Consider the following 26960-nt stretch of genomic DNA (forward strand, 5'->3'; position numbering starts at 1 on the left):
TGCCCATCTCCCACCCACCTGTCCAGGTGGAGTTTCTGCGCCAGAGTCCGCCAGTCGGCACCACGGCTACAGGGTGGGTCAAGGCTGGTAATGATCTTCTGCCGAATGAGGAAGGGGATCTTGAAGGCACTGGGGCCCACTAGGGCTGGGACCCCCCCTTCACTCTCCAGAGCCAGCAGCTCAGCAAATCTCGTGTCCTAGGGGAAGGAGGGGTGGAGGTGCCTCTTAGAACTTTCATGGCCCAGGCCCACTGCCACCTCCAGCTGGGGGAGTATCCAGACCACCTCAGAACATAGGGGCAGCATGGGCAATTTCCTGGGCACCCCTGGTGTGCCAGGGCCCTGCTCACACCAGAGTTTAGAGGGTCCCAAGCCTCAGAGGTATGGTGACCTATCCAAAGTCACACAGCCAGTAAGCAGGAGAGCTGTCTAGCCTCATTCTCCTCCTCTCTCCCCATCACTCTTCCCCAGGTCACCTCTACTGACCACTCAGAACTCACTGAACTCTTCTCACTGCCTTTGTCCTCCACACTCAGTTCCCACTGCCCCTTTTCACTCATTGCTGCCTGTCTCTTACTCATCCTTCAAGGCACTGTACAAAGTTCCTCCTCCTGGAAGCCCCAGGGCCCCCAGGTGGCTCTGTCTATCCCTCCTGCTGCTCCCACATCTTCTTCCATCTCTACCCCATGTCAGATTGTGATTGCATCTGTCTGCATCTGTCCGTCTGCATCTGCACCTCTCTCCCTGGAGACTTGGAGGAAGCTGCTAAGCAGTTTCTAGGAGGAGGTGGGCTTGGTGGCAGGGTAGGCCCAGTGAGAAGGGGGGTGGGGGTGCGGGCACATTTCAGCAGTGCTGACGCCCCCTTCTGCCCACCTTGGTGATGTTGAAGTTGATATTGAAGCTCTGCCCATCGCCTTCCACCTGCCACACCCACACCTTGCAGGCCAGATCACTGGTGCTGGGGCTGACGCGCTCCAAGGTGAAGGTGCAGTGCAGGTACTGCTGCGTGCCATTCCAGATGTGATAGAAGGGGATCTCCTGAGGAGACAGGCTGCGTCAGGCGTGCCTGGCATCGGGTGTGCCCACTCCAGGCACCCTGAGCGCCCTCACCTGGTAGCTGACGAGGAGCTTGCTCTTCCACAGGGAGCTGGGCACATCGTGGATGGACAAGCGTAGGTTGTGGTAACTGTCCTTGAAGTGAAGGACTCGAGGTTCCTGGATCAGCTGTCCTCCCAGCTGCTTCTCCAGCTGTACCACCTCCTGCGGCGCGCCCCAGGTTGTCAGCTGAGCCTGGGGCCCGGAGCACCCTCCCCACTGCCACCCCTCCCAGAGGACCTCCCCGTGGCAGGGTGGGGGCACGCGGTACCTTGAGTGCGTCGTGGGTATCATGTAGGCAGTAGACTCGGATGTTGTATTCAAGGGAGGTGCAGGCCACGGGGGCAAACAGGAGCAGCTTGAGGCGCTTGGTCGCGGCCACGCTGAGGGCCTCTCCCACCAGGGCAAAGCGGCCCAGCTGCTCGGTGAAGACATAGCAGGCGCCGGCCTCCAGCTGGCAGTAGTAGAGATGGGAGGGTGCCTCCTCACCCAGGTGCAGCACATCCTGCAGGCAGGGCCCGATGGGTCAGCTCATGGCCAACTACAACTCTGAGGAGCAGCCAGACTGGGGAGAGGGTGGCTCGAGGGCCAGATAGGAAGCCCAGGCTCCACGCTGAGCCCCGTGCTCAGGTGGGTGGGCTCAGGGCCGTTCCTACTCACCTCCCAGCTGCCCTCACAGGACTGCTTTTTGAGGCGCAGGCTCCAGCTCTCCGGGCAGGGCTCCCCACAGTGGTCCATGGCGAGGATGACGGGCCGGGTGAGCAGGACTCCAGGGGGCCCGCAGCTAACGATGGGACTCAGCAGGGTCTGGCAGCCAGCTAGGGGCAACCTCAAGTGGGGAAATACGGGTGCGGAGGGAAAAGCATCAGTGGGCTGCCTTGGGCGTTGGCTGGGGCAGGGTAGCGGCACCCCAGGTTGGTGGCCCCAGAGCTGGGTGGAGCTTATATGGGCAGTTCTTCCTTGCCCTCCCTATGGCTATGCCAGACCAAGTCTGACAGTGGGTGGGCAAGGGGCGTCATGGTAACTGAAGGCAGAGGGCAGAACCCGCCCAGCCCCAGCAGCAGGGCCCGCGCCCACACCTCACGTCCTCCGGCTTGTGCAGCGTGAGGTAGATCTCGTAGATCTTTCCTCGGGGTATGGCATCTGGGGGGATGAGGAGGCTGATCCCTGTGACAAAGTGGGAGGAGGGCTGGGGTTTACCAGGGCTGCAAAGACACCAAACACCCCACTCTGCCAGCCTCTACAAGAGCCTCCCTTTGAGAACTGACCGGTGTCAGCCTGGCCTAGGGGACAGAGGTGCCACAGGCACTGCCAGGCTGTCCATGAGTCCTAGTGGCCCCAAGAGAGGCTGAGAGAACAAAGGTGGGACAAGCATGCTTAGTTAGCCTGGGCACAGAAAACTCTGGAACAAAATGTGTCAGGTATGCTATACCTACCTGACCCATCACCCAAAAGGCACTGGGTGGGACCAGGGCACTCCCTGCTTAAAACCTTCCCTGCCTCCAGTATAAGGTCCAGCTCCCTGACCTGGCATTTAAGACCCTTCACCTATGACCCCAATTGCCTTTCCAGCAGCTTCTTCAGCACAGCCTGTGCCATATACTTGGCCATTCTGGAGCCACTTTCCTGAGCACTCCTCTGCCTAGATGCCCTGCCCTCCTGCTCTGCTCAAGCTTTCCTCCTCTCCATCGGCCCTGGCCATCTTTGGGGATAGCCATTCTCGGCCACCATGACTTTGCTCCTCATTTGGCAGTGGCCCCTACAGATGGGGCTGGGGCCTTTAACAACTTGGGTCCTTAGGTAGCCTTCCCTGGTTTGGGAGCCTTTGCACACACATCCTTCTGTCTGGCTGATTCACTTCCATAGCAGGGTCTTGCTGGGCAGCATCAAAAGTGCCTGCTCAGTGAGGAGTGGTTCCAGGGGAGGCACAATGGGACAGGAGCTGCAGAGTTCCTCTGGGGGATGGCAAAGGGTGGTCCTACTTCACCTTCCTGTTCTTTTAGGGCAGGGAGTCCCTACATCAGAAGGGGCTTCAGAGGCTAGTGACCAGGGAAGAGAAGGAATTCTACGACTTTATCCCACCAAGTCCAAAAGCTTACATTTATGCTCCGAGTGGGTAACTCTGAGATGGGCTACTTGGAATATCACTACTTCCCAGAAACTGAAGCCCAGGAGATGGCATATTTACAGCTACTGCTCCCTTCATCAGCTCTGTGCTGCCTCCTGCTACTGGCTGCCAGTGTTGGTGGCAGTTCCAGAGATCCACATATGAATGCTCTCTGTGGCAGAGGTATACACACTTGCACACTCATTCAATGAATGCTAATGTTGAGTACTTGAGGCAGTGAGGGAAAACCATGGGCCCTGCTCTCATGAGGCGTCAGCCCCGTGGGTAGAAACACAAGTGGATGGTGGTTAAGGGTGCTAGGGGAGAGCAGGGAGGAGCAGCAGCCCCCCTGCCCCAGGGGAAATGAGAGGCTGATGGTCACTGAGTGCCCACTGTGCCTATCCTAAGAGCTTGACATGGACCATCTCACCTCATCATCCTAGCAGCCCCGTGAGGAGGACATGAGGCACAGAGAGGGAGAGCTGCCAGGCCAAAACCTGAATGAGAAGTAGCAGATGAGTCAGTGAATGGGGGCAGAGGGATCTGTGTGTGCAAAGGGCAGCATGGTGTGCTTGGAGTTCTGAGAGCCCACCATGACTGCCACATGCAGGAAAAGAGTGCATAGGAGGGTAGGGGCCACTGTAGCTGGCTGGCAGGGGACAGGACACTGTGGCTGTGTCATGTGGGCTTTGTGGGGGGCACTGTGAAGCCCCCAAAGCAGTTGGAGAAGAGGAGGGACATGATTAAGTCTGGTGTCATTGGGTGAATGCTTGAGGTAGGTGTGGTGGCCTGAGCCCGAAAAGGCAGTAGGGAGGAGAGCCAGGAGGACGCAGAAACATTTGAGGAGGAAGAATGATGGAATTGTTGTGTGACTGACTAAAGCTGTTGTGGAGGTGAGGGGGGACAAGTGAAAAAGACCAGGAAGTCACGGTGACCTCCAGTTTCTGGCTTGAGCCACTTGACTTTGCTGTCCCTGAGGTGGGGAAAGCCAGGAAGCAGGAAGTTCTGGGGGAGGGTGGGAGACAGTGCTGTTTTAGGCATCAGGAATCTGAGGTGCTGTGAGACATCCAGATGGAGCTGCCCAGGAGGCAGCTGGGTGTATGATTCTGTCGCCCAGGAGAAATGTGGCTGGGGCTGGAGGAGTGGGAGTGATCTGCACAGACATGGCGATTAAAGCCATGGAGTAGGCGCAACTGCTCGGCGAGAGGGTGCCAGGAGGGAGCTCTCAGGAACACCTACATTCAGGGAACAGGCACCAGGAGCAGCTGGAGAGGGGCAAGAAAATCAGGGGCATGTGGGGTCATCTCAGCTGAGGGGATAGAAAATTTCAAGGTGGGAACATCAGAGGCTGCTGTGCTTCCTCAAAAGGTCTTCAGTAGAGATTACTGAAAATCTTTAAAAAAGGATGACTATGGAAGGGATCTGTGGATTCTCTATCAAGAGGGGTTTCTGTGAGGTGGTGGGTGGGGGATGCCATGTTCAGGTGTTTGTGGTCTGCCATCTCTCCACTAGTTTGCCAGCTCCTTGGGGCTGGCACCTGTCCTACCTCTGGGCCCAGGGTCCAACGTAGAGTCCAGCACACACAGGCTGGCTGACTGTGGAAATGAATGGACAGAAGTCCTGTCCCTTAGGTAACAGAAGGGAGACACTCAGGCCATGGCCTCAGTGTCAGCCCTACTGCCAGCCACGACTGGATCCTCTCCAAAACTCTATCCCCTTTCCTTGCTGGCCTGGCTCAGCACTTGGGATGAGGCTGAGCAGCACAGGAAGAACATCAGAGCTGTCCCATCCTCCTCCAGGAGAGACACAAAGGCTAGTCTTGCCTTTTAGAGTTCCCCGGGGCACTCTGGGGTCCTTCCCACCTGTATTAGGGATCATCAGCCGTCCCCCGAGGAAGTTGAAGGTCCCGTAGGTCATGTTGCTGGTGCCGCGGGGCAGGGAGCGGAAGTAGTTCTGGGTAGAGAGGCGGGAGACGAAGTCCTCGGCCTCAGAGGTGGGTGAGCTGTGGTGCAGCGTGTGGCGCCCACCACCCAGCGGGCTGAGCAGGTGCCCATTGGCGAGCTGGAACTTGGGGCTTGGCCCGTCCTGCCGGGGACACAGACTGCCCTGGCAGGTGGTGGTGGTGGTGCTGAGGTCTGGCTGGATGGTGAGCAGGTGGGGATTGTCTGCAAGGGTAAAGACAGACTCAGTGAGTGGCACTGAGGTGATCTCTTGGGCAGTTCTTGGTGTGGGGGCCCGGCAGGAGTAGGGGCGAGGGGCACCCCACCTGCTTTGCTGGGCTTGATGCTGACAGGCTGGAAGCCTGAGGTGAGTATGGACGAGTCAGCCACATCTGAGTCTAGCCCTTCCTTCTTGCGGCAATAAACAAGGATGAGGACGAGCAGCAGCAGGAGGAGGCACACAGCCACAGCAATTAGGCCCACGTAGAGGGCCACGTCCTCGGGCCCGGAAGCAGCTGCGGGAAAGAGTGTGGCCTTGGGAGGGGCAGGGTGCAGCAGGCCGGGAAGGAGAGGTCAGTGGTCTACACCCCAGGAGGATGAGGCGCTCACTCCTTGGGCATCAGCACTAGCGGGGCTGGGGATACGGGTGGCAGGGAGCATGGAGTCAGCATGTGTGCATCTCAGTCCTGCATCTGCCTGCCACCACCATGCTCTGTCACTCTGGGCAAATCACATCTCTCACTGCTCCATTCAGTCTGAGGTTGCTGCTACTGAAGGATGGAGGAGGGGAAAAGATACTTCCCTGGACAGCCCCAATGGGCTGCTGGGCTGAACGGAAGCTCCTGGGATCCCCGAAGTAGGGGATCTGCTTCTTGGGGGGGGGGGGCGGTCTGCCAGTCTGGTTCCTAGCCATGTCCCTGGGCCAGAAGCAGTGGTGCTGGGGCTCTTCTTCTTGTCTGCCTCCCCAGGCCTGAGGCAGGGCTGGGGAGGGGGTGATTGACTGCCTGGAGGAAGCTTATATTGATTTTAGAAGGGCTTTGCATAATAGAAGAAATGTCCATCAGAAAGGAATTGACACAGATAATTAGGTTTTTAATTGAAAGAATGGGGGAGGGTGTGTTCTAGAGAAAAAAATCCAACAGAGATCTTTAATTGTTAGTTATGGCCTTGTAATTAACAGGCCTCACAAGCCTGGTGTCCCCAAAGGACTTCTGTGTGCACTTGGGGAACCATGTGGAGGTGAAGCTGCAGGAGAGGAGGGGGATCCAGGGGCATGGTGTACATGGTAAAGGTTCACACGTATGCATGTTTCATGAGAGGTGAGAGAGCTATTAGGGTGTGTTAGGGATGGGGAGTTCCCGAGGGTCCTAAACTTTGGAGAAGGGGATACAGCCTGTGGCAGGGGGGCTGATCAGGGCCAATCCTGGCAAACTCAAGAGGACTCCTGGGGCAGAGAGGACTCACTGTGCACGCAGAGGTCGCTGGTACAATTTCGGGTGTCCAGGTCAGTGCCCCGGCACTCCTCGCCTCCATTGCGGGGAGCTGGGTCAGAACACTCACGACTCCGCCAGTGGGTGCAGTCGAGCCCACAAGCCGACCACTTGCTCCACGGGCTCCAGCTGCCATCGACTAGATGAGAGACAGACACGAACACAGAGGAGATGGTGCAGTTAGCCTGGGCAGCCAGCCTGGGCAGTTTGCCAGTGCGGCCCTGCTGGGCATCCAGACCTAGGTGCGATGCTGTGGTAAGGAGCACACCCTCTGGTGTCCAGCTGGCCTGGATGACGCATGCTAATGACAGGAGGCACGATGATGCCGGGCCTGCTTTGCTCTATCCACACTATGGGGCCGTCCTGGCCCTGGGGCAGCAAGGGTACTTGGTCCCACGATGACCCTCTGATTCCAGGCATAGGTGGTCTGTAGCCTCAGGCGGTGCCCTGCCCCTGCCCCACACTGTCTGTACCTGTCCTGATCGTACCTCAGCCTCTGTGACTCAGCCCCTCTGCCAAGGCCTAGCCTGGACACAGACCAAGCCCTGCTTCCGATCACACTAAACCCCATCCCAGCCTTGGACTGAGCCTGGCCTTGCGTGTGGGCGGGTGGGATGGAGCCATGGGGGGCAGGCTGGTGGGCACAATGGAGCCAGGGCACGGAGATGGCGTGGTGAGGAGCGATGCGGGAGGTGGCGGCCGCTGGTACCTGGGCACAGGGTGGCGCAGGCTGTTTTCTGGACATTCTGCCCCTCACAGAAGGCACCCCCGTTGAGAGGCGCCGGGTTGGTGCAGCTCCGGCTCCGTTTCTGCCAGCCGCGCCCACAGCTGGCGCTGCAGACGGACCACTCGGTCCACGTCGACCACCCACCGTTCACTGGCCGGACAGAGAAGGACTGGGGTCAGGGAGCGGGGGGGCTTCCTCAGACACGCTGGCCCAGGGGCCAGGGCAGGAGGGCAGAGGGGCTGTGAGCTGGAAATGGGCGGACTGTGGCTGTGCTGGTGAAGAAGCCCTGGAGGGGAGCCCATGCTTGTGCTCACCGGCCCCCAGGGCCTGGCAGTATCCTCTCCACAGCCCCTTCTCCCAGCAGGTTCTGCAAGCACTCAGGGCAGCCAGCCCTGGCCCAGTCTTTCATGCAGGCAACTCCTGCACCCGCCCCTTCTGCCTGCTCCTAGGGTGCCTGGAACATTGTACTTCCCATACCTGGGACACAGGAGCATGGGCTGTAGTCTGTCACTTTTTCTAGACTCCCATCCTGTGCCCTCATCTCCATCTGCATGATGTCCCTGGCCCACAGGTAAGCCAAGGGATGGTCCAGCCACAGAGGACTACCACCTGTCCCACAACTCTGCCCAGGCATGCCCCTCGGCTCCCAGACAGCCACAGCAAGCCCTCTCCCTGTCCTTCCCAGTGAGGCCATGGGCTGGTCCACTGGGCCCTGGCTCCGTGGGGAGCCACCAACATGTCGTCACCCCATATCCCTATGCCCGGGAGCCCCTCTGCCCCACCAGCGCTGGGGCCCACCGTAGACGATGACAGCAGCCGAGGCGCTGCGGCGACGCGCTACGATGTTCTTGGCCACGCAGGTGTAGTTGGCCGTGTCGGCCAGGCGGGCCTGTCGCACCACCAGGCTGTGCTCCCTTGTGATGTACACATTGGGGTCCAGGGACGGGTCCACCAGGTCCTCGTTCCGGAGCCACTCCACCTGGGGGAGGGAGCCACGCCACTGCACTGCCCGCCCATGCTGGCCCTACCTGGAGCGAGAGCAACCCCTGGGGGCGTCAGGGCAGGCAGGACCTGAGACCTGGGAGCCCTACCCACCTGCGGAGCGGGCACCAGAGCCCCTCTCACCTCAGCCGGGGGGATGCCCTCTGGTGGGCGGCAGGGTAGCACGATGCCCTGCTCCAGGGACACCTCCTTGGCCAGCGGCTCCTGCTCGAAGTTCTTGCGCAAATCTGGGAGAAGAACAAGAGTGTCCTCCAGCCTGAGTGCCTCATGACAGCTTCACCTGGCTGGCCCTGTACCCTGGTCCCGCAGGGGCTGTGGCACGTGGCAGGAGAAAGTGCCAAGTGACCAGGGGGAACATGGGGGTGGCTGGGCCGTGTGCAGAGGCAATTTCTCCACCCATCAAGGCAGGCCCTGAGGTTTTTCTGACCAGACTCTTCCCCCTAGTGATACCCTCTGGCCACCCCTGACCAAGGGCTAGGCTCTGGACTCACAGGCAATGCGGATGTAGGCCTTCTGACTCTTGGTGGTGCCCGAGGAGCTCCACGCCACACACTGGCACCAGTACTCCTCCAGCCCAAACACCTTTTCCACCTGCTGCCTCGAGACATTGATGCGGACCTCCATGGCGGGCAGCCCTGGGGGGCAGGAGAGGTGGGTAGCCAGGGTCCTAGTCATGCCAAGCCTCACACGGTTCTTGCTGTCCAGATGTGTGGGGTCCCTACACCACCATGGCCACTCTGCTCAGAAGGAGCAGCCTGGAGGGAACTCTGGGGGAGCCCCAGGGGGTACTCTATTTATATCTCCTGAAAGCCAGGAGCCAGTCCTTAGCTCCTCCATTCATTATACTTTTTTACCCCAGGCCTGTCTCCCTGGAGTCACAGAAATGTCTCTAAATGGGCTTCCTGTTGTTTCAGAGACAACAGCACAGAGGAGCTTTGGGCTACAGGGGCTGGCCTTCAAGGACCCAAGGCAGAAAGGGTGAGGTAGATAGGAGAGCCCTGGGGCTTTTGTGTATTTAAAAAAAAAAAAAAAAAGGTGAAGAAGGATCTGGTTCACCTCCCTGGGGTTAGCAGGTAGATCCTGACATGTAATAATATAGTAACAGCTATTAACAATATAATTACAGCGATTATGTAGTATGATAATAGACCCTTGGGGCTTAGCCAGGGTTTCCCACATGCTAGCTTATTTTCTTCAATCTACTCCCTTGGTCGGCATTGCTCCCACTCCATGGATAAGGAAACAGAGGCTTAGAGAGGCAGTGACTTGCCCATCTCAAGAGAGAAACGCTGGTGAGGGTGAGGGGGCAGTCTGCAAAGGTGAAGCTGGCTAGTGATGAGTATCTGGGACCCTCTCTGCCCCAACTGGGCTGGGCTGAAGAGACCCCTCTCAAAGACAGACTCAGCCCCCCTGTCCTCTGCCACACCTGGGCGCCCCAGGGGGGGGGGGCAGATCCTCTGAGGACCCAGAAGGGATGGAATGCCTGCCGTCTTTTGGGCCCCTGGCCCTTGGCCAAAACCAGTGTCCCCAGGAGTGAAAAAAGACTGTTTCCAATTTCTCCTCCTCCTGACCCCAATTTCCCTCGGGTCATTGGCTTATCAGAAAGAGGGAGAGAGGCCGGGCAACCAACGTGTTTCCATTGTTAACAGAGAAATTCAATTAGGGCTGCATTGCAGGGAGAGCAGCAGCCCAGCTGAGCAGACAGGCCGGGAGGCTGTTTTCCCCCTTAATTTCTCTAACATGTCTTTCTCTGACCTCTGCCCACACCCCTCCTCATGAGTCTCTCCAGCTCCCACACTGGGCCTCCAGATTTTTCTCACTTGCCCCTGCCCCTAGCAAGTTCTCACAGGAGACCTCTGGCCAAGGTCATCATGGCTGAGCTCCCGCTGTTCTGGGCACTGCCTGGCACCCCTTCTCTCTAAGGCGAAGGATGTGTGCATTCTCTGGGGGTAGGGTGAGGCTGAGAACTGGGGGTCCCTCATAGGGTGTGTGTATAGTAGAAGGACCCTGGGCTCCAGCTACCTGTCAAGCACACTGGAGTCTTGGGGCATCTGAGAAGGAGCTGTGCATACACTTGGGGGTGGAGACAGGGCCCTCCTGCTCTAAGCTTCGGGGGTTAATGGTGAGAGACTTCCAGAACATTCTGAACTGGGTACATTTCCTGAGTGGACAGGTCTATGGATGGATGGACTGTTCCATCCCCCATGGTGGTGGTGGGAGCTCAGGAAACTCAGTCTGGGGAGAACGGCACTAAATTTAAGCACTCCTATTTCTTTCTCCCCATCTCCTCCCCTCTCTGTCCTGCCACTGCCACCCCCTCATCTCCTTCCTGCTGCCATGAAGGAGGGCCAAGTTTGTCCACGATGTCCCAGATCCAGGCAGTGGCCTCAAGCACCACATGCTCCAGGAAGCTGGTGGACCTAGGGGGAGATCCAGACCCAGACCCTGTCCTGCTGGTCCTGGATGTGAAGACAGTGCCTTCCTCCCTGCAGGTCACCAAGCAGATGCCAGGAGAGAAAGGATGCATGGTCCCTGCTGGCCCCAGAGTGTGTGGGGTGTGAGTGGGTGTGTGAATGCTGTGGGCACATGGGGAGGCCCCAGTGTGGGTGTGCTGAGTATTTTTGGGAGGTAGAGGGTTAGCGGGGTGGGGTTGGGGCTCTGAGGCCAAGTTTGGGCTTAGGTTCTCATGTTCTCACCAATCTGCTTCTAATAACCAGCTTGTTTAACGCACAATGCTTGGCTTCACAGATCTGGGGCTTTTATAGCATCAGCAGGTTTGGGTTTGAGGGTTTTCAGGCTTGGTCTCTCCTCCTGGCTTTCTGGATGGGAACTGGGGACAAGTCAGGGGAAGACAGGGGTGCTGTCTCCTGAGGTGTCCACCCAGCTACCCACACAGGAATGGGTGGGGCTAAGGATCTGTGCTGACCTATGACTCTACCATACCTGCCTGATCACAGAACATTCCTGGGGCAGGGTCTTTGGTCTCTGTGTCTGCATGACACCATTGCCCACTGCAGTGACATCTGTTTGTGAGCTTATCTCTTCTCAAAGCACTCAATCACTCTGGGTTGAAAAATCAACAAGATCAATACAAATTTGGATATGCTGGCCATGGGAGGCTTGAGTATGGATGCTCAGGGCAGGAGAGGGCCCCAGTGATTATGGGCAAATACGTCCCCATGAGCTCTGCTCTCTGCCTGGTTTGAAGGGAGCAAGACCAGATCAGACTCTTGGGGACTCTGGGGTGGAGGCTCTTGGCATGTGTGACCCAGCCTATGACTGCTATGCAGGCATTAACTTGGGTCTCAGCCAAGCCATGGATTCCAGAATTCCTGATGGTAGGAGACAAGGAGGGGTGTGTGGGGACACCTGGTAGGAGAGGCTGGGAGCAGCAGGAGGCTGGCCTAGAGCCTTCTAAGGAGTTCTAGACAGGCTCTGAACGATGCAGGAAGGCAGGTCTCCGACTGTAGCTTCCTCCTCCTCCTCACCTGTCCTTTCCCTGGGGGATCTGCCACAGCAGTGGGAGGACTCAAAATGGTGCTGGGCCCTGGGTGTGGAGTAGGGAGAGAGGAAAGGCCTGGAGCCGGGCTCATACAGGGTGCATGAGATCTCATGGCTTCCCCCACAAACCTACCAGCCCCCCTACCCCATTTTACAGATGAGGAAACTGAGGCCCAGTGAGGGGAGGGAGACACTGCCACCAGGTCCTAAAGCTGCAGGGCCAGGGAGGTTTCTGGCACCTCTGCTGGGGTCTGAAGGTGGGGGATCATCTTGGGGGCTAACCTAGGCCTGGCACAGTGCAGGTCCTCAGTTAACCTCTGAGGACTGCAAGAAAAACAGCTGCAGGCAGCAGCTGTGTGGAGGCCAGGGCACTGCAGAGCTCAAGGGCCTGGGCAGGAATCATTGACTGGGGAGCTGATGCTTGGTGGGAAGGAGACCAGCCCCTGCTGAGTCTTGTAGGGGAAAGTCGGGTGTGGCTTCTAGGGACCAGAATGCTTGTTTGGAGCCCTTTTGGGGCCCTGGATGAGTCAGAGCCATCTGTAACATGACAGGTTGGTTCTGAGGACTAAATCACCCTCTGCCAAAACTCAGGGCTCATTTGCTCACATCCCCATTATTGTGAGAGCTTCCAAGTTCTCCTAGGCAGGGCCCCTTCCTTTAGTCTCCCTCTTCCCAGCACCAACTTTCCACAGAGTTCTAGTGCAGTCACAACCCTATGTTCTGCTGCCTGTCCCCCAGGCCCACTCTTTCTGCCCATACCGGGGTCTCCGCAGGCCGGCTACCATTCCTGCATTTGCACCTTCTGGTCCTTTGGCCTCGGAAATGCTTGTTCCAGGAGGTTTTAAGATTCATGCTTAGAAAGTATCCTCTGGAATCTTCTCTGGAATACTCAGACCCTCCTGCCTGGTGGCATGGGCCACCCCTCTAGGTCTGGGGTCTCTTGCCTGCCTTGACATCTGTGTGAGTTGTCCTGGGCATGGCCTGCCTGTCTTCGTCTGCACTGCTGCTCTGGCCTCACTCTGGTGGCTGTACCCCCACAGGATGCGTGCTATGTCTCGGGACTCAACCTGAGGGGCTCCTCATGTGTGGGGGCTTCACAAAGTGCCAAGGTGAAGGAAGAGGAAATGGACTTATTTGGGGTCCAAACAGTGAGGAGGAGGAGAGGCTATAGTCAGCTCCACTAGGCCTGCTCTTGGAGAGTGCTGGACCCCAAACAAAGGCTCTCTGCCCAATCCCCACTGGCTGCCTGCTGCCTAAGGCAGGGAATGGGGTGTCCCACAGAAAGGGCACTTCTTGAGTCTGCCCTCTGTCTCTGGAACCCCTCCCTCCATGTCTCAGCTCAGTCTCACTGGTTCCCTCTCCTTAGCATCTCTGCGTCTGCCCCTTCCATCAGCACCCCAACCCCCATGGGCCCCAAGTGTCACTCATAGCTCTGGCCACCTCACTTGGCATTCTGAAATCCCACAGGACTGTGACCTCACTCCAGAGCCCGAGATGTGAGTCTCCCAGATGGTACCACTGTTACCTATGCACACCTCATACCCTCCCTCCTGACCCTGACCAGTATGCCCACCTCTCTGACCCAAAGCCTTTGCTCCTGCTGAGCCCCTTTCCTAGAATGCTGTTCCCCTGTTCTTTCCCTGACCAGCTCTCATAACCCTTTTGTTTCCATGTCACCTCCCCTGAGAAGCCTCAGTCATGCTTTCCTCTTGCTGCCATAGCCCCCAGAACTCACTGAGAGGTCCCCATGGTGCCCACCTCTCTGCAGGGGCCGGGGCTCTCTGTAGGTGGTGGCTGTGTCCCCAGCATGAAAGTGGGGGCTCAGGGAATGTGTGAAGAATGAATGGGGGCACAGAGATCAGAGTGTCACGTCCTCATTATCTGGGACCTACTCCCTCCAAACTCTCTTTGCTGGCACTTCTCACCAGGCTGCCCGTGGCCCAGACCAGGCTCAGATGCAGTGGTGGGCATCTGCCTCTCCAACCATAGCCTCCTGGGGCATTTGTAGGGGGCTTCCCTTTTACTCACTAACCCACTTCCCAGGTGGTGAGTTCTGGTGAGGGTGGGGTCTCCTGGAGAAGGCCTCGGTGTATATATAGGGGGTGTGAGGTATGGGAATCCTGCCTCTTCTGGGGGCTTGGGGTGGTGGCCAGAGTTGGTTATATCCTGTCCTCCTGCTCACAGGTGTGCAGCCAGGGGTAACTGCAAGCCCCATTCTGGGCCTCCATTTTTTCCCAGGCTGAGACTCGCTTCCCCGTTAACTGGCCCTGCCTGGCCCCCCAGCCTGGCCTCACCGCTGCTGTCGTCCGTGCTGCGCTCTATCACATGGTCCACCTGGCGTACCCACTCCCCGTTGCACTTGAAGAAGATCTGCGTGGCAGGCATGGCCTTGCACACCAGCAGCACCGGCTTGTTCTTGACGATGTATACATCCTCGGGCTCCACCAGGAAGTGAGGAAGCAGGTCTGGGTTGGCGCCGGGTACTGGGTTGGCCACCGTGGCACTCTGTTGGGCACCTGCAGCAGGGGCAAAGAGGGAAGGTGAGCCGGGGCCAGCCTTTCAGGGCCCTTGGGGGCTACGTGCCCATATAGGTGCTGAGGCTGGGCCATGGGAAGGCAGCGGGTGTGGCTGATGGGAGGAGAGTGAGGCCAGGCTGCCACTTCCAGCCCAGCAATCTAGGCTACCGAATGCTCCCCTGAGCCTCAGCGTCCCCTCTGTAAAATGGGGGAATCCCACCCACTTCTGAAGACTATAGAGAGATGAAATGAGACAAGGGCAGAAGTCCCAGCCCTTAGGATGCCCTCCACACAGAGCAGCAGTTAGGGCTCATTATTACTCTGGTAGAAGTTCAGGGATCTGGTGAGGCAGCCCACCACCCTCGGAGGTCCAGAGAAAGCCAGAGGGACGGAGAGGACCCTGGCAGAGCAGGTGGGCAGCCCAGGGTGGGGGAGGGCAGGGTCCCTTCCTCTCTTGCCCCGGCTGCCTCCAGGGCCACTTCTGGGCTCATCTCCATTCTGGTAAGTAGGAGGTGCTCAGAAAATAGCATGTGAATGAAGGAGGGGAGGGGGCAGCTATGAGGGGAGACATGGCGGAGGGGGCTGGTGCTGGTGCTGGTGGCAGTGCGACAGGAGAGGCCCCAGGGTGGGGGGAGAGCCTGGACTGCTGGCTGGGCCCAGGCAGGGTGGGAGCCAGGAGAGTGTGTCTGGGAGCCTGAGGGGCCTAGGCCATGTCCCACCCCTTCAAGGAGACCTGAATCTGGGCTTCCTTCTAATTTTAACTGAAAACCACAACCATCCCACAAGTCATTTGTTGCTAATTACACAGGTAATTGGCTCTGAGGCTTTGGTGGAGGTAACCTCCCCACCCCTCCCCCCGCCCTCTGCCAGGCAGTCTGACGGTCTGTTGGGCCAGCAGGACCCTGGGAGGGTGGAGAAGGGTGAATTGGGAGGCAGTGGGAGGATGGAGTGGGGGTGCCCTCCGCCTCCAGCCAGGTGCCCGCCAAATAGGCCCTCAACAGCCTGGTTTCCCTCAGGGCTACTATGATTTCCCCCACAAGCCACCCTGACAACCAACAGTGGCCTCTGGCCATAAAGAGGGAAGAACATGGGCTTCAGAGACCAGCTCTGCTCCTTGCTAGAGGTGACCTTGGGTGAGATAGCCGTTTTGTCATCTGTGACACTGAGGTCCTGTCTGCTCCTCGGGAGAGTCTGGAAGGGCCTCAGGTGGTCTACCTCTTGGGTTCTCTACTGTCTAGTCTACCCTTTTGGAGAGCACTCCAAAACTCACAAAGGGCTTCTAACACAAGGAGGCCTGGCTCCTTGGGCCTTGATCCTTCTCTGCCCAGAGGGCATCCAGTGCCCTTTCTCTGCTGTTTAGCACAAGGTCCCTCTCTTTCCAAGGTGGGAGTCTGCCCTCCACCCCAAGATTGAGTTTGGGGAGGGGATCCGCGCCTGGTCCTGTAGGTGTCCTGGGCCAGCTCAGGTGAGCTGGGAACGGGAATGCCTGTTGAGAGGCTGAAGCCTGGTGTGACTTCTTCAGGCATGCCAGCCCACTCTCAGCCTGTCTCCCTGCCTGCCAGATGGGTCATGCCATTCCTAGGCTGTTGTGAGAATGAAATGAGAAAAGGCACTCATAGCAATGTCTTCGTGGTTGAAGGCTGATGAGGAAACTGAGGCACAGAGCCTCAGATGCCTTGCCCTCAGGATGGGGGCGGGGAGTCATGCCCTTGTGTGGGAGGGACACAGGGAGGTGGAGGGCATTGCTGGCTCAGCAAGACAGCATCTGCCGCAGGGCCATCATCTGCCACCTCCCCCTCAAGACCATGGCCTCTCCTCAGCTTATCTCTTCCTGTTGTGAACTCTTTTTGGAAGCCGCCCTTGCACTTCCCTGTACAAGCTCCAAGATGAAGGCCGACCTGCCTCGGAACCACACTTGCAGCGAGGAAAACAAAGCTCACCTTTCCCCATCCTGCCCCATCCTGCAACACCTCCTCGGGGCTCTGCCAGTGCCCTCTGGGGGTCTATTTGAGGTTGAGGAACGTGGAGGGGTGGAGGGGAAGAGCCATCTAGACATCTTACAGATGGGGAATCTGGGGTCCCAGGGGAAAGTCACTCACTTCAGACCCCCAGGCTCGGGCCCTGGATTCACAAAATGTCCGGTGGCCACCTCATGACTCTTCTGTTGTTACACTTGCTCTTCACTGTTACCCAGCCAAGGGCAGGACTGAGTCAGGCTCAGGCCTCCTAAGATTAGGACTCTGAAGGAGAGCATGGGCTCCTGAGTATGGGCCTGAATGGGGAGCTGGTAGGCCCAGTGACGTCTCTAGACACAGTATCTCCACAGACCCAGGGCTGCACAGAGGATGGCCAAGCTTGACCTCTGAGTGGGGCCCACAGGGGGCTGGTCCGGCAGGGAATGGGAGCCCCCAGTGGCAGGCTCAGGGCTTCCCTGTGCATCACCTCCCAGCGGCTCAAAGCAATGGTCTGCAATGGCCCGTGCCTGCCTACTGGCTCGGGGCTGGGTGGGCAGGGGTCCCGGCCAGGGATATGGGCAGTGAGTGGCTCTCAAGCCTCCCTATTGATCGCGGCACCAAGCACTGCTCACGTCAGCTGCCCGCTGAACCCAGCACAATCCCTCATGTCTGCATTTAACTGCTAATGAAAAATAAATGTACTGTGACCAATAAGGGACATAGCTCACTTCTCCAGGGCCTCCGTCACGCCACGCTGGTGCGGCCTCCCCTCCTCACCCTGAGGGGAGGCATTTACTAGGTGGACCCAGGGGGCACCCTCCAGGCTGCAGCTATGCCCTCTATCAAGGACACTCTTAAGGCCATAGGTAGGGGTAAATTCAGGCCCCATTGGATGTCCTCTTGGAGCTACTAGATGTTTCCTAGGTGGCCAGAGCTGGCCTCCCCTCCTCTGGCCCTGAAGCTCACCATGTGCCCTCCACCCTGTGGTCAGCACCTGTGATCTACCTGACCCCTCACTGTCCCAGTTAGGCCTCTTGCCTGAACTAAGGCAGCGCATGAGCCTTGGGTCCCTCCCGCTCCATGTCACAGGCCACTAGAGTAAGCAACTTTCTCTTTCACCTGAATCCTGTACTTGTCTAAGAAAAATAACATCAAGCAGTGCATGCTCAGGCCCAAATGATCTATGACCTTTTCCACAGGGCACAAGCTCTCTAGTTTGCCCCAGTCCCCGCCACTCCCTATTGCTCTAGCCCAGGCCTGCCTCTTCTAGTTTCTATTGTGTGCCTGGCTCCCACAGCTGTTTCAGGATGAGGCCAAATGCTTTTGGTTGACATCCCTGAGTCTTCTGGCACAGGCAACTCACCAGCCTTTCTGTGCAGAGACACCTATTGATCCCTCTCCTAGGCACCTCCCTCACCACCTCCAGGTCTCGGCCCACAGTCTTCTCTGTCTCAAACACCCCTCCTCCCTCCTTTGCCAGCACTTTCCTACCTTCTCCTCAGGGCCCAGCTCCATTGTCGCTTCCTCTGGAAAGAGGGGTTCCCACCTCACTCTCCCAGGAAACCACAATATCATTTTGCCCTCTCTGCATCTATGGCCTGTCCTCACTGGTGCTGTAACTCTTACCGCAAGAGAAACATGTGGGTGGCTAAGGCCTTTGTCTTCAGCCAGCCTATCCATCCCTGATCCCTGCCGCTCAGCTCAAGGCGCCTAGTGCAGGCATTAGCAACTAGGGACTCAGAGTGGGGTGCCTTTGGCTGCTTCCTTTGGGGCTGTTGAAGCAATAAGCATGGATGAATGGCTCTGCCAGGATGGACACACAGGGGCTGCAGGAGGGCTGGCAGGTGCACGTCCCACTGACTATATGGCCCTGGCATACCCTGAACCCAAGCCTTCAATTCTGCAGAGGCTCTGTTTACCGTGCCCCAGCCAAGGACCTCTTACTTGCAGAGGACATGACCCAGCTGCCCTACTGGAATCCAGTTAGAAAACCTCTTTCAGGGATGCCTGGGTGGCTCAGTTAAGTGGCTGACTCTTGATTTTGGCCCATGTCATGATCTCATGATCTGTGAGACTGAGCCCCTCGTTGGGCTCAGTGTGGAGTGTGGAGCCTGTGTGGGTGTTTCTCTCTCCCTCTCTCTCTGCCCCTCCCCCACTCATTCTCTCTCCCTCCCTCTCTCTCTCTCTCTCTCTCAAAATAAATGAATAAACTTAAAAAAAAAAAAACCTTTCACTGGGAATGCAAGCTGGTGCAGCCACTCTGGAAAACAGTATGGAGGTTCCTCAAAAAACTAAAAATAGAACTACCCTACGACCCAGCCATTGCACTACTAGGTATTTATCCACGGGATACAGGTATGCTGTTTTGAAGGGACACACGCACCCCCATGTTTATAGCAGCACTATCAACAACACCCAAAGTATGGAAAGAGCCCAAATGTCCCTTGATGGATGAATGGATAAAGATGTGGCATATATACAGTGGAGTATTACTCGGCAATCAAAAAGAATGAAATCTTGCCATTTGCAACTACGTGGATGGAACTGGAGGGTATTATGCTAAGTGAAATTAGAGAAAGACAAAAATCATACGACTTCACTCATATGAGGACTTTTAAGAGACAAGACAGATGAACATAAGGGAAGGGAAACAAAAATAATACAAAAACAGTGAGGGGGACAAAACAGAAGAGACTCATCAATATGGAGACCAAACTGAGGGTTACTGGAGGGGTTGTGGGAGGGGGAATGGGCTAAATGGGTAAGGGGCATTAAGGAGTCTACTCCTGAAATCATTATTTCACTATATGCTAATTAATTTGGATGTAAATTTTTAAAAATAAAAAATAAAAATAAAAAAATTACCATAAAAAAACCCTCTTTCACTTACTGGCAGATCCCCAATGGGCTCTGTGTGCAAGGGAATGATGAGATCTTCCTGCATGAACAGGTGGAGGGAGGCAGGAGTGGCAGTGGGGAGATGGATGAGGACGCGTCCAATAGAGTGGACCATGGTAGACCTGCCTCACGAGGTGCATCTGGGAACTCCCACCCAGTCTTTAAGTTTCAGCCAATGTGCCACTTCCGCTGGGACACCTTTCTAGATCCATACTCTTTGTCACTTGCCCCAGTGCCCACCCTGTCCCCTGAGCCTCCCTCCAGGGTACATTCAGGATGGTTGGCACGCCATGTGTTTGCTTGGAGCAGGAGCCCAGCATACTGATGGAGTATTTGTTGAGTGACTGCATGACTACCCTTTCTTCCCCCTTGAATTTCAGAAGACCTGCCAAGGGTGGCCACTTCACTCTTGTCCTGCAGGGAGACCCAGATATTGTGCAGAGTGGCCCACAGGCAGAGGTGTGGGCAGGGAGAGGGCTCCTGCACGGCCACACGCCAACTTGCTGCTACTCAGAGTCTGAGCCCCCCTTTCTCACTTGCAGTCTGGGATGATAAGACCTGCCCGTGTAACTCTGAGGCCCAGGGTAGGTGTGAAAGTGCTTTCAAATGTTTTATTTTTAAAAGCACCATGAAAATATGAGGTGTGATTAATCAAGCTATTAATGAACTGGATTTTCTGAGCAAAGGCTCAGTCCCTGGGGAGGGGGGAGGAGAGGAGGGGGCAGGGTGTCACCTGGCCTCATTCAGCTGGGAGATGGGAGCAGTACGTCCCAAACGCAGCCTTGCCCCTGCTGCCACTTGCTCCTTTCATCCTCGCACGCTTTCCCTGACAGTCCTGGTGGTCAGACCCACAAGCCCCTGCTTTGTCTACTCTGAGAAATGTTCTGGATTTGATATGGGGTAGAGGAAGGAGCTGGGGCCTGGCAGCTTTCTCTTTCTCCAGGCTGAAATTTTCCTGGCAATTCACCCAGCATTGAGTCCCCTGACGCCTGGGCCCCGGGCGCTTCTGTTCTCAGAATGCCTTGCCTGGAGATTTGCATTTGGTAGGTCCCCCTGGGGCTTGGGTGTTCCCATTCTATAGGCCCAGGTGGAGAGAAGAGAGCGCCACAGGCTAACGCACCACATCCTTCACCTGGCACTGGAGGCCCTGTTGGCCCAGGGCCTGAGCTGCCCACTTGGCCTTGCCTCTAGGGCCTCCCTCCAAGTGTGCTCCGTGGGATGGCATCTTGACTGTTTGTAGTCCCTCAAGGGCTTGTGCACATTGTGTTCCAGGCTCTGCCTCCCTCCCCTTCTGGCTAAGAGTACCTGGTTTTCTGTAGAGGATGCTCCCCCCACCCGACTCAGGCCATGTGCTCATTCAGTCCAGGTAGGCTGAGCCCTTATCTGGCCCCAGAAATAGGCATACGATGCTGCCTGGTTCGCAGATAGGCAGATCACCCCACCTGAACAGATGGGACTCTGGGATTTGGATTGGACTGCTAGAAAGAGAACCTCTCTTTCTTCTGGGCCAGTCCTGAAGGCTTTGTAGGTCTATATGCCCGGGTGACTTCTACTCGTCCTTCAAGGCCTGTTCAAGTAACCTCCTCCCTTGGGAAGCTTTCTCTGACACTCACACAGAGTGAGCCACACTTCCCCTGACCTCCCACAGCTCAGCTGAACTTGCCCACCATCTTAAACCTCATATTGTCACCATTTGTGAGTCTGTCTCTCCAATGTCAGCACCTTCAGGGCGGGGACTGAATGGTGACATCCTTTGCACATCCCCCGAGCCGGCCAGGATCTGACACATAGCAAGTGCCCAGCAGGTGTTTGTTGAATGTGTGGTGAACATCATTCCCTTGAATGGGACCAGAGCCCAGAAAGGAGGGCTGAAAGTGGAGGACACACACTCAAATCTGATGGGAAGCCAGCTCTGCTTGCCCTCCAGTCAATCAATCAATCAATCAATCAATCAACCAAAGAAATGAATGGAAAGGGAACTTGATTTCAGAAGCATGAGTGCTGGACCCCAGGAAGGCAGAGCACATAGGCAGCACCCAGGGAAGGCAGGGAGCCAGGGGCCAGGGCCACAGCGGTGGGGCACTGAGGGGTGCACACGTGCAGGGGAATGGGGATTTTTGCTCTCCTGCCCATTTGTACCTTCGCAGCCTGAGATTGCTTCGTGAGTTATTATTTTTTAAACATAGGCAATTCTATGATGAGGGAGCTTCACCAGGAGGCTCTGATAAGCAGGGACAAACTGCACTTGCTGTCAGAGATGCAGAGACAGCTGCAGGAGGTAGGGGGAATGGAGGAATGGTGGGCCAGAGGCCCCGAGATGACAGATCTGGGAGCCACACAAAGAGCCCTGTGGTTCCAGGCAGCAACTCGGACACACGGACCTGCCTGGAGGTGACAATGGGGGGCCACAGGGCAAAAGCAAGCTGAGGTATGTGCCCCAGAATTCTTCCAAATCCAACATGTAAAAAACCTCTGTGCTGCCTGTCAGCTGCTTTGGGGGCTCATTTGACTGCTGCAGACCTCCCTGCTGCTGTTTCTTAAGCCTCAGTTTCCTCATTTGGGCCACTTCATGCTGACCCTGCACCAGGTTGAGATGGGTTAGTACCACCCTGCCTGGGGTCTTGAGGTGCCCACCCATGCCCCTCTTTTTTCCCTTTTCTGCCCCTTGGCCCATCCCTCAATCATCTGTCCCCCTGGCTGCTGCTTCTCGCACCTAATAGCAAGGACTTCCTGGAGGGCAGAGACAGGTCTGGGGCCAGGCTCTTTTGCCCCAGTGCGTGCATGGTCAGTGAACGGGGGAGGACACAGCTGCAGTCTCTCCGGTCTAGGAGTGTGCACGAGGTGGAAGTAGCAGGGTGGGGGGCTGTTACCCCAACCCACACTCACACGCTTGCGCGGCACTCCAGTTTCCATGGCAATGAATGCGTGAAGGTGCCACAGAAGCAGCAGCCACCTCCCCAAGATTGGAGGAAAGTCACCCTCTTCCCCAACGGGCTCCAGGGGCCTGGTCACAAGGACAGACACCGGCGCCACAAGGAGGACATGCAGACGGGCTGAACTGCAAAGAACAAAGCAGGTAGGCGTGGGGGACGGTGCCACTTCACCAGTTCAGAGGACACTCATGCCTAGTGTGGCCAGGCCACGCTGTCCACAGCTGCCACACACCGGGCTTGTCATCTGGTGGCTGTACTCAGGTGCTTGCTGCTGGCCCCTCATCTTACAGACAGGGAATGCGAGCTCAGGACTTCTGTAAAGTCATCCAGCGACAAAGGGCTGTGTGGGTTCTCGACAATTCCCAGCCCAGGCTGGGCACAGGGCAGGGGCTCTGGGCATTTACTGGACCAGGGTCTGGCCCCGTCCACCTCACATCCTCTACTCGCTCTGTGACCATGCTGACCCTCTCTGTTTCTCAAACCCTCCAAGCTTATCTCACCACAGGGCCTTTGCACTTGCTCTTTCTTCCACCTGCAACACACTGCCCCTTGCTCTTCTACAGCTGTCCCCTTGAATCCCTCAGGTCTCAGCTCCAGTGTTACCTCCTTCAAGTTACTGTTTCTGAAGCAGCCCCTCCGAGCCTCCTATCTCTTTCCCAGTCTACTTCCCTCACAGTGCTCACTGTTATCTGAAGTCATCCTGTTTGTAAACTTGCCTGCTGGTTATTGTTCATGTCCCCTTCCCTGAAATGTTTCATGAGAGCAGGGACCACACTTGTCAGGTTCTCTGCTGTAGTACCAGAACCCAGCCCAGGGCCCAGTACATAGTAGGTGCTTGATAAACATGTGCTGAATTCAGGAACAAACAAACTCAGGTCTTCCAACTCTATCCAGTGCCCACACTTAGTGTCACACTGCTGCCATCACTAAGGTCCCCCAGACACACCCAGGAAGGGGACTTAGAAACTACTGGGATGCCAAGGGAGGGAGTGCTGTGATGGGGGGGACAGGCTCCCAGGGACCTCTTCCTAGTGCCCCTTCCTGCCACAGGGCCTTGCTTTGGGCCAGAGAAATAGTTAATAAAGCTGAGGCCTAAATAAGCATTTGATTAACAAACGATAAAATAGCTATTGTGTCCCTGAATTAAGCTGTAATTGTGGCTGATAATTGGCTGGTTAGAATTTAATAAGCTGCAATTAAATAGAATGGAATCCAGGGTAATTATGTGGTCTCACAGCCCAGAGAGAACTAGGGAAGGAAGGCTTTCTCTTACTATGGAATCTTCTGGTGGTGGAGTGTGTGTTGCTGTGGGAGTGCTTCTGGTTGGGGTGGTGGGTGTGTACGTGTGTGGTTTTGTGTGTGTGTGTGTGTGTGTGTGTGTGTGTGTGTGTGTGTGTGTGTGTCTGTGGCAGGCTTCCTCCACCTTTCACTTGGCAGGGGTGGGTGGTGGGCGCAGGCCCAGCCTCCTCACCACTGCTCAGCGGGAGGTCAGCATACAAGCTCTGAGCCCTACCAGGGCCTACGGCGGCCCTAGCTGGAAGAGACATAACGGGATCCCTGGCATAACGGGATCTCTGGGAGGGAGTCCAGGAGGGGTCTGAGCAGGCAGGCAGGATGGGGGTTTACCTGTTTTCCCAATGAGGAAACTGGGGCTCAGAGAGGGGAAGGACTGGCTCAAGGTCACTCAGCTATCAGTGGCCAGGCTGGGTCAGATTCTCACATTGCCCATGGATCCAGGATAACTCTGGCCAGCAGGCTGAAGGATGCCCCCCCCCCCTTTCCCCTCCCTTCCTGGCCCCAGCTAGCTCCTGAGTCATCATTCTCCATTTCCATCCATGCCCTTCTCCAGGTAACCATCCAGGCTCAGTTAAGAATTGTGCCATTATTCCACACTGAAAACAAGGAGCCCCACCCACTCCCATTCCCCTCTCCCTTGGTCTTCCTGCCACCAGCCAGCCCACCTGCCAGAGGCCCTGGTGGCTGCAGAGCTCCCCAGTGGCTCAGCCCCGCATGCCCAGTCCCACCCCCAGCCCAGGTGAGGCCCCCAGCAAGTCTGAGGAAATGATGAATGGCATCAGCGATGCGCCGTTTATGACCCCATCAGCATTTTTACAATGTTGCTGGCAATTAATTTAATTAAAGACCCTGTCCCAGATATGGTGGCATTTCATATCTCACTGGTTTAATGCCAGCCTGGCCAGAGTGGGGGCCAGGGGTGGTGCAGGAGCAGCAATTAGCTCCCTAGCCTGGCTCTGCATAGTGTGCACCGGACAGGGCAGGGCAATTTCAGCCCCTGGACAGAGCTCAGAGACCAGAGGATGGCCGCACAGAGAAGTGCCCTTGGCCAGTGGGAGATACTACCCACAACCACAGCCAACAAATGCCCACCCACACACATGTGCACGTGCGCGTACACACTCACTCACACATGCACATACACAGTCTTAGCACAACATGGATTTTCTTATCTAACCCTCATGATAATTCTAGGAGGCAAAGAACTATTAACTATTTTCATTTATTTATTTACTTATTTTTAAGTAGGCTTCACACCCAGCATGGAGCCCAACACAGGGCTTGAACTCACAACTCTGAGATCAAGACTTGAGCTGAGATCAAGAGTTGGATCCTCAACCAACTGAGCCACCCAGGTGCCCTGGCAAGAACTATTTTAAATCTCCAACTTCCAGGCAATGAAACCAAGGCAAAGAGAGGTGAAGTCAGTAGTGAGTGATGGGTTCCTACCCAGGCCAGATGGCTGTAGCACCCTAAGCTCTTAATCAGGACATGTGCATTCACCAAATATGTGCCGGGCGCAATGCACCAGGCACCGTGTTAGGCACAGGCCACACAGTAGTGCCCAAGACAGACTCGAGTCCTTGACCCAAGGAGTGGCCAGTGGCCACAGCCCCACCTAGGAAGTCCTAGGCACACAGTGTTCCAGAATCATATTGGCCATGCCTCGTGCTCTGGCATTCATGGGTACACACACACTGAGCCTTGTACACACACACACATATAACAGCACTGCCTATTGTCCTTCGGGCTAAATCTGGCTGCGGTGGCCAATGCTGTCACCAGGATGAAAACCCTGTGGCCACAGGTCGTCAGCCATCCTGTGACCCCATTCTTAGCAGCTGAGTCCATCTGGACTTCTCTTCATAAGGGACCCACAGGAAAATCCAGTCCAGATCCAGCTGCTCCCAGCAGCAGTGGTATCTGAGCCCCCAACCCAGCTCCTCCTCTGCTCCCCATCCATGTGGCTTGCCCACCTGTGCTCTGCCCTCTCTTGGGGCTTCTGCTCCCATGGCTTCCCACCAGCCTCCTGACCATGGCTCCCCAACTAGGCTCCCTAGCCCCGCTCACTGCTGACAGCTTTCCCTGCGTCTGGATGTCCCCCAGAACCTCACACCAGGCATGTCCCAAATCAGCCTCAGGGGCTCCTCCAAACCTTCTGCCCTTAAGCATTGCTCTTAGTCAGCAGGGCTACACCCCCAAGGAACCTCGGTAGGAGTCTTAGAGCCACCAGGCCCTCTTGCTCCCTGACCTCTTCTAGCCCCCTGAGTGCCACCCCAGCCTTTCTTCCACCCACTCCTTCCTCTCTCCATTTATGGCTACCCAACTCCTCAGGCCCCCACCCCCTGAGGGTGCCCCAAACTTGCCTTCCCATGACCACCTCCTGGCTTCGGTGCCATCCTCAACTACACCACACAGTGCTATTTCTAGAAAGAAAATCTGATCCCACACTTCAACCCCCTGAAATAGTTCCCACTGACCACAGGGTAAAGGTCATAACCCCACCCCACCCAATGCAGCAGCCTCATCCTGGGCACCAACCCACACCCTGCAGCCAGCTCAGTGAGTCCACAATCCCCTCTCACTGCACACTTGGACCCTTGCCCTCATTCCGACATCCCCCTGCACCCACAGGGCACCCCACTCACTCGCAATGCTCACCAGCCCCGTCAATTCATAATTCGAAGGTGTCACCTTCTCTTGACACCCCCCACCCCCCAAGCTCCTCTCTGCGGTGGAGATGCATGGCTTGCTCCTCTGGGTTCCTGGCTGGGAGAGCATTATCGACTGACACATGCTGCTTGTGCAGCGGCTGCTTCTTCCATCGGACCGTGCACCCTTAAGTGCGCGCACAGATGTGAGCCACCTCTTCTCAGCAGTGTCCACCTCAGGGACTGGCAAGCTGGGGGTCAGTAACTGGGTTGAGGTGAAGCATCCCCCTTGCTGACTTCAAGCTCTGGGCTGGGAACCATGTCATTTATATCCCTGCCAGTGACCGGCCCAATGCACATACTTGCTGAGAGCAGGGCACAGAGACCTCAGTTGGGCATCAAAAGACTGGGTCTCCAGTCCTCAACAAGGCTATGAAGTCCTGGGCAGGTCACTGCCCCTCTGAGCCTTGGACGGGTCACGGGTGGCAAACTCAAGTGTCTTCAGGGGCCGGGTGGGAGCCAGAAGTGAACAGTAAAGACGCCCGTCCAAGGGGTCAGTGCAACCCAGCCAGCTGCTACTACACTTTCTTTGAAGAGAAGCTGGAAATCCATTTTTATGTGAAATTTCCTGTTTTAAAATGTTGACAACTAATTTAAACATTTAAACACCTTGTGGGCCAAGCAAGTTGGCCGGCCAAAGATAGACTGGATGATGTCCAAGGTCTCCTCCAACTTTACAGATCTAAGAACCGGGGTCACAGCAGGGTGAGCCCCCCTCCCCCCCCCCAGTCACTGCTCTGCCCCTCTGGTATCCTGCTCCTCCCTGACTCTTCCCACACTTGCCAGCACC

At 56.5% G+C, this 26960-nt stretch overlaps 1 protein-coding gene across 1 annotated transcript in view; it reads right to left on the reverse strand.

Moving 5' to 3' along the window:
- Nucleotides 1–26960, reverse strand: part of UNC5A (unc-5 netrin receptor A) — a 61652-nt gene that overhangs the window by 1410 nt on the left and 33282 nt on the right. The window contains exons 2-14 of the mRNA XM_030326971.1: nucleotides 14156–14377; nucleotides 8852–8995; nucleotides 8484–8587; nucleotides 8157–8337; nucleotides 6606–6770; nucleotides 5468–5656; nucleotides 5064–5366; nucleotides 2174–2261; nucleotides 1755–1923; nucleotides 1366–1599; nucleotides 1110–1259; nucleotides 873–1037; nucleotides 19–197 (exon numbers count right to left, since the gene is read on the reverse strand). Coding sequence (XP_030182831.1) covers nucleotides 19–197; nucleotides 873–1037; nucleotides 1110–1259; nucleotides 1366–1599; nucleotides 1755–1923; nucleotides 2174–2261; nucleotides 5064–5366; nucleotides 5468–5656; nucleotides 6606–6770; nucleotides 8157–8337; nucleotides 8484–8587; nucleotides 8852–8995; nucleotides 14156–14377 — 2293 coding nt within the window. The remainder of the gene's footprint in view (nucleotides 1–18; nucleotides 198–872; nucleotides 1038–1109; nucleotides 1260–1365; nucleotides 1600–1754; nucleotides 1924–2173; nucleotides 2262–5063; nucleotides 5367–5467; nucleotides 5657–6605; nucleotides 6771–8156; nucleotides 8338–8483; nucleotides 8588–8851; nucleotides 8996–14155; nucleotides 14378–26960) is intronic.

Source organism: Lynx canadensis, chromosome A1 (assembly GCF_007474595.2).
Source record: "Lynx canadensis isolate LIC74 chromosome A1, mLynCan4.pri.v2, whole genome shotgun sequence".
NCBI lineage: Eukaryota > Metazoa > Chordata > Mammalia > Carnivora > Felidae > Lynx > Lynx canadensis.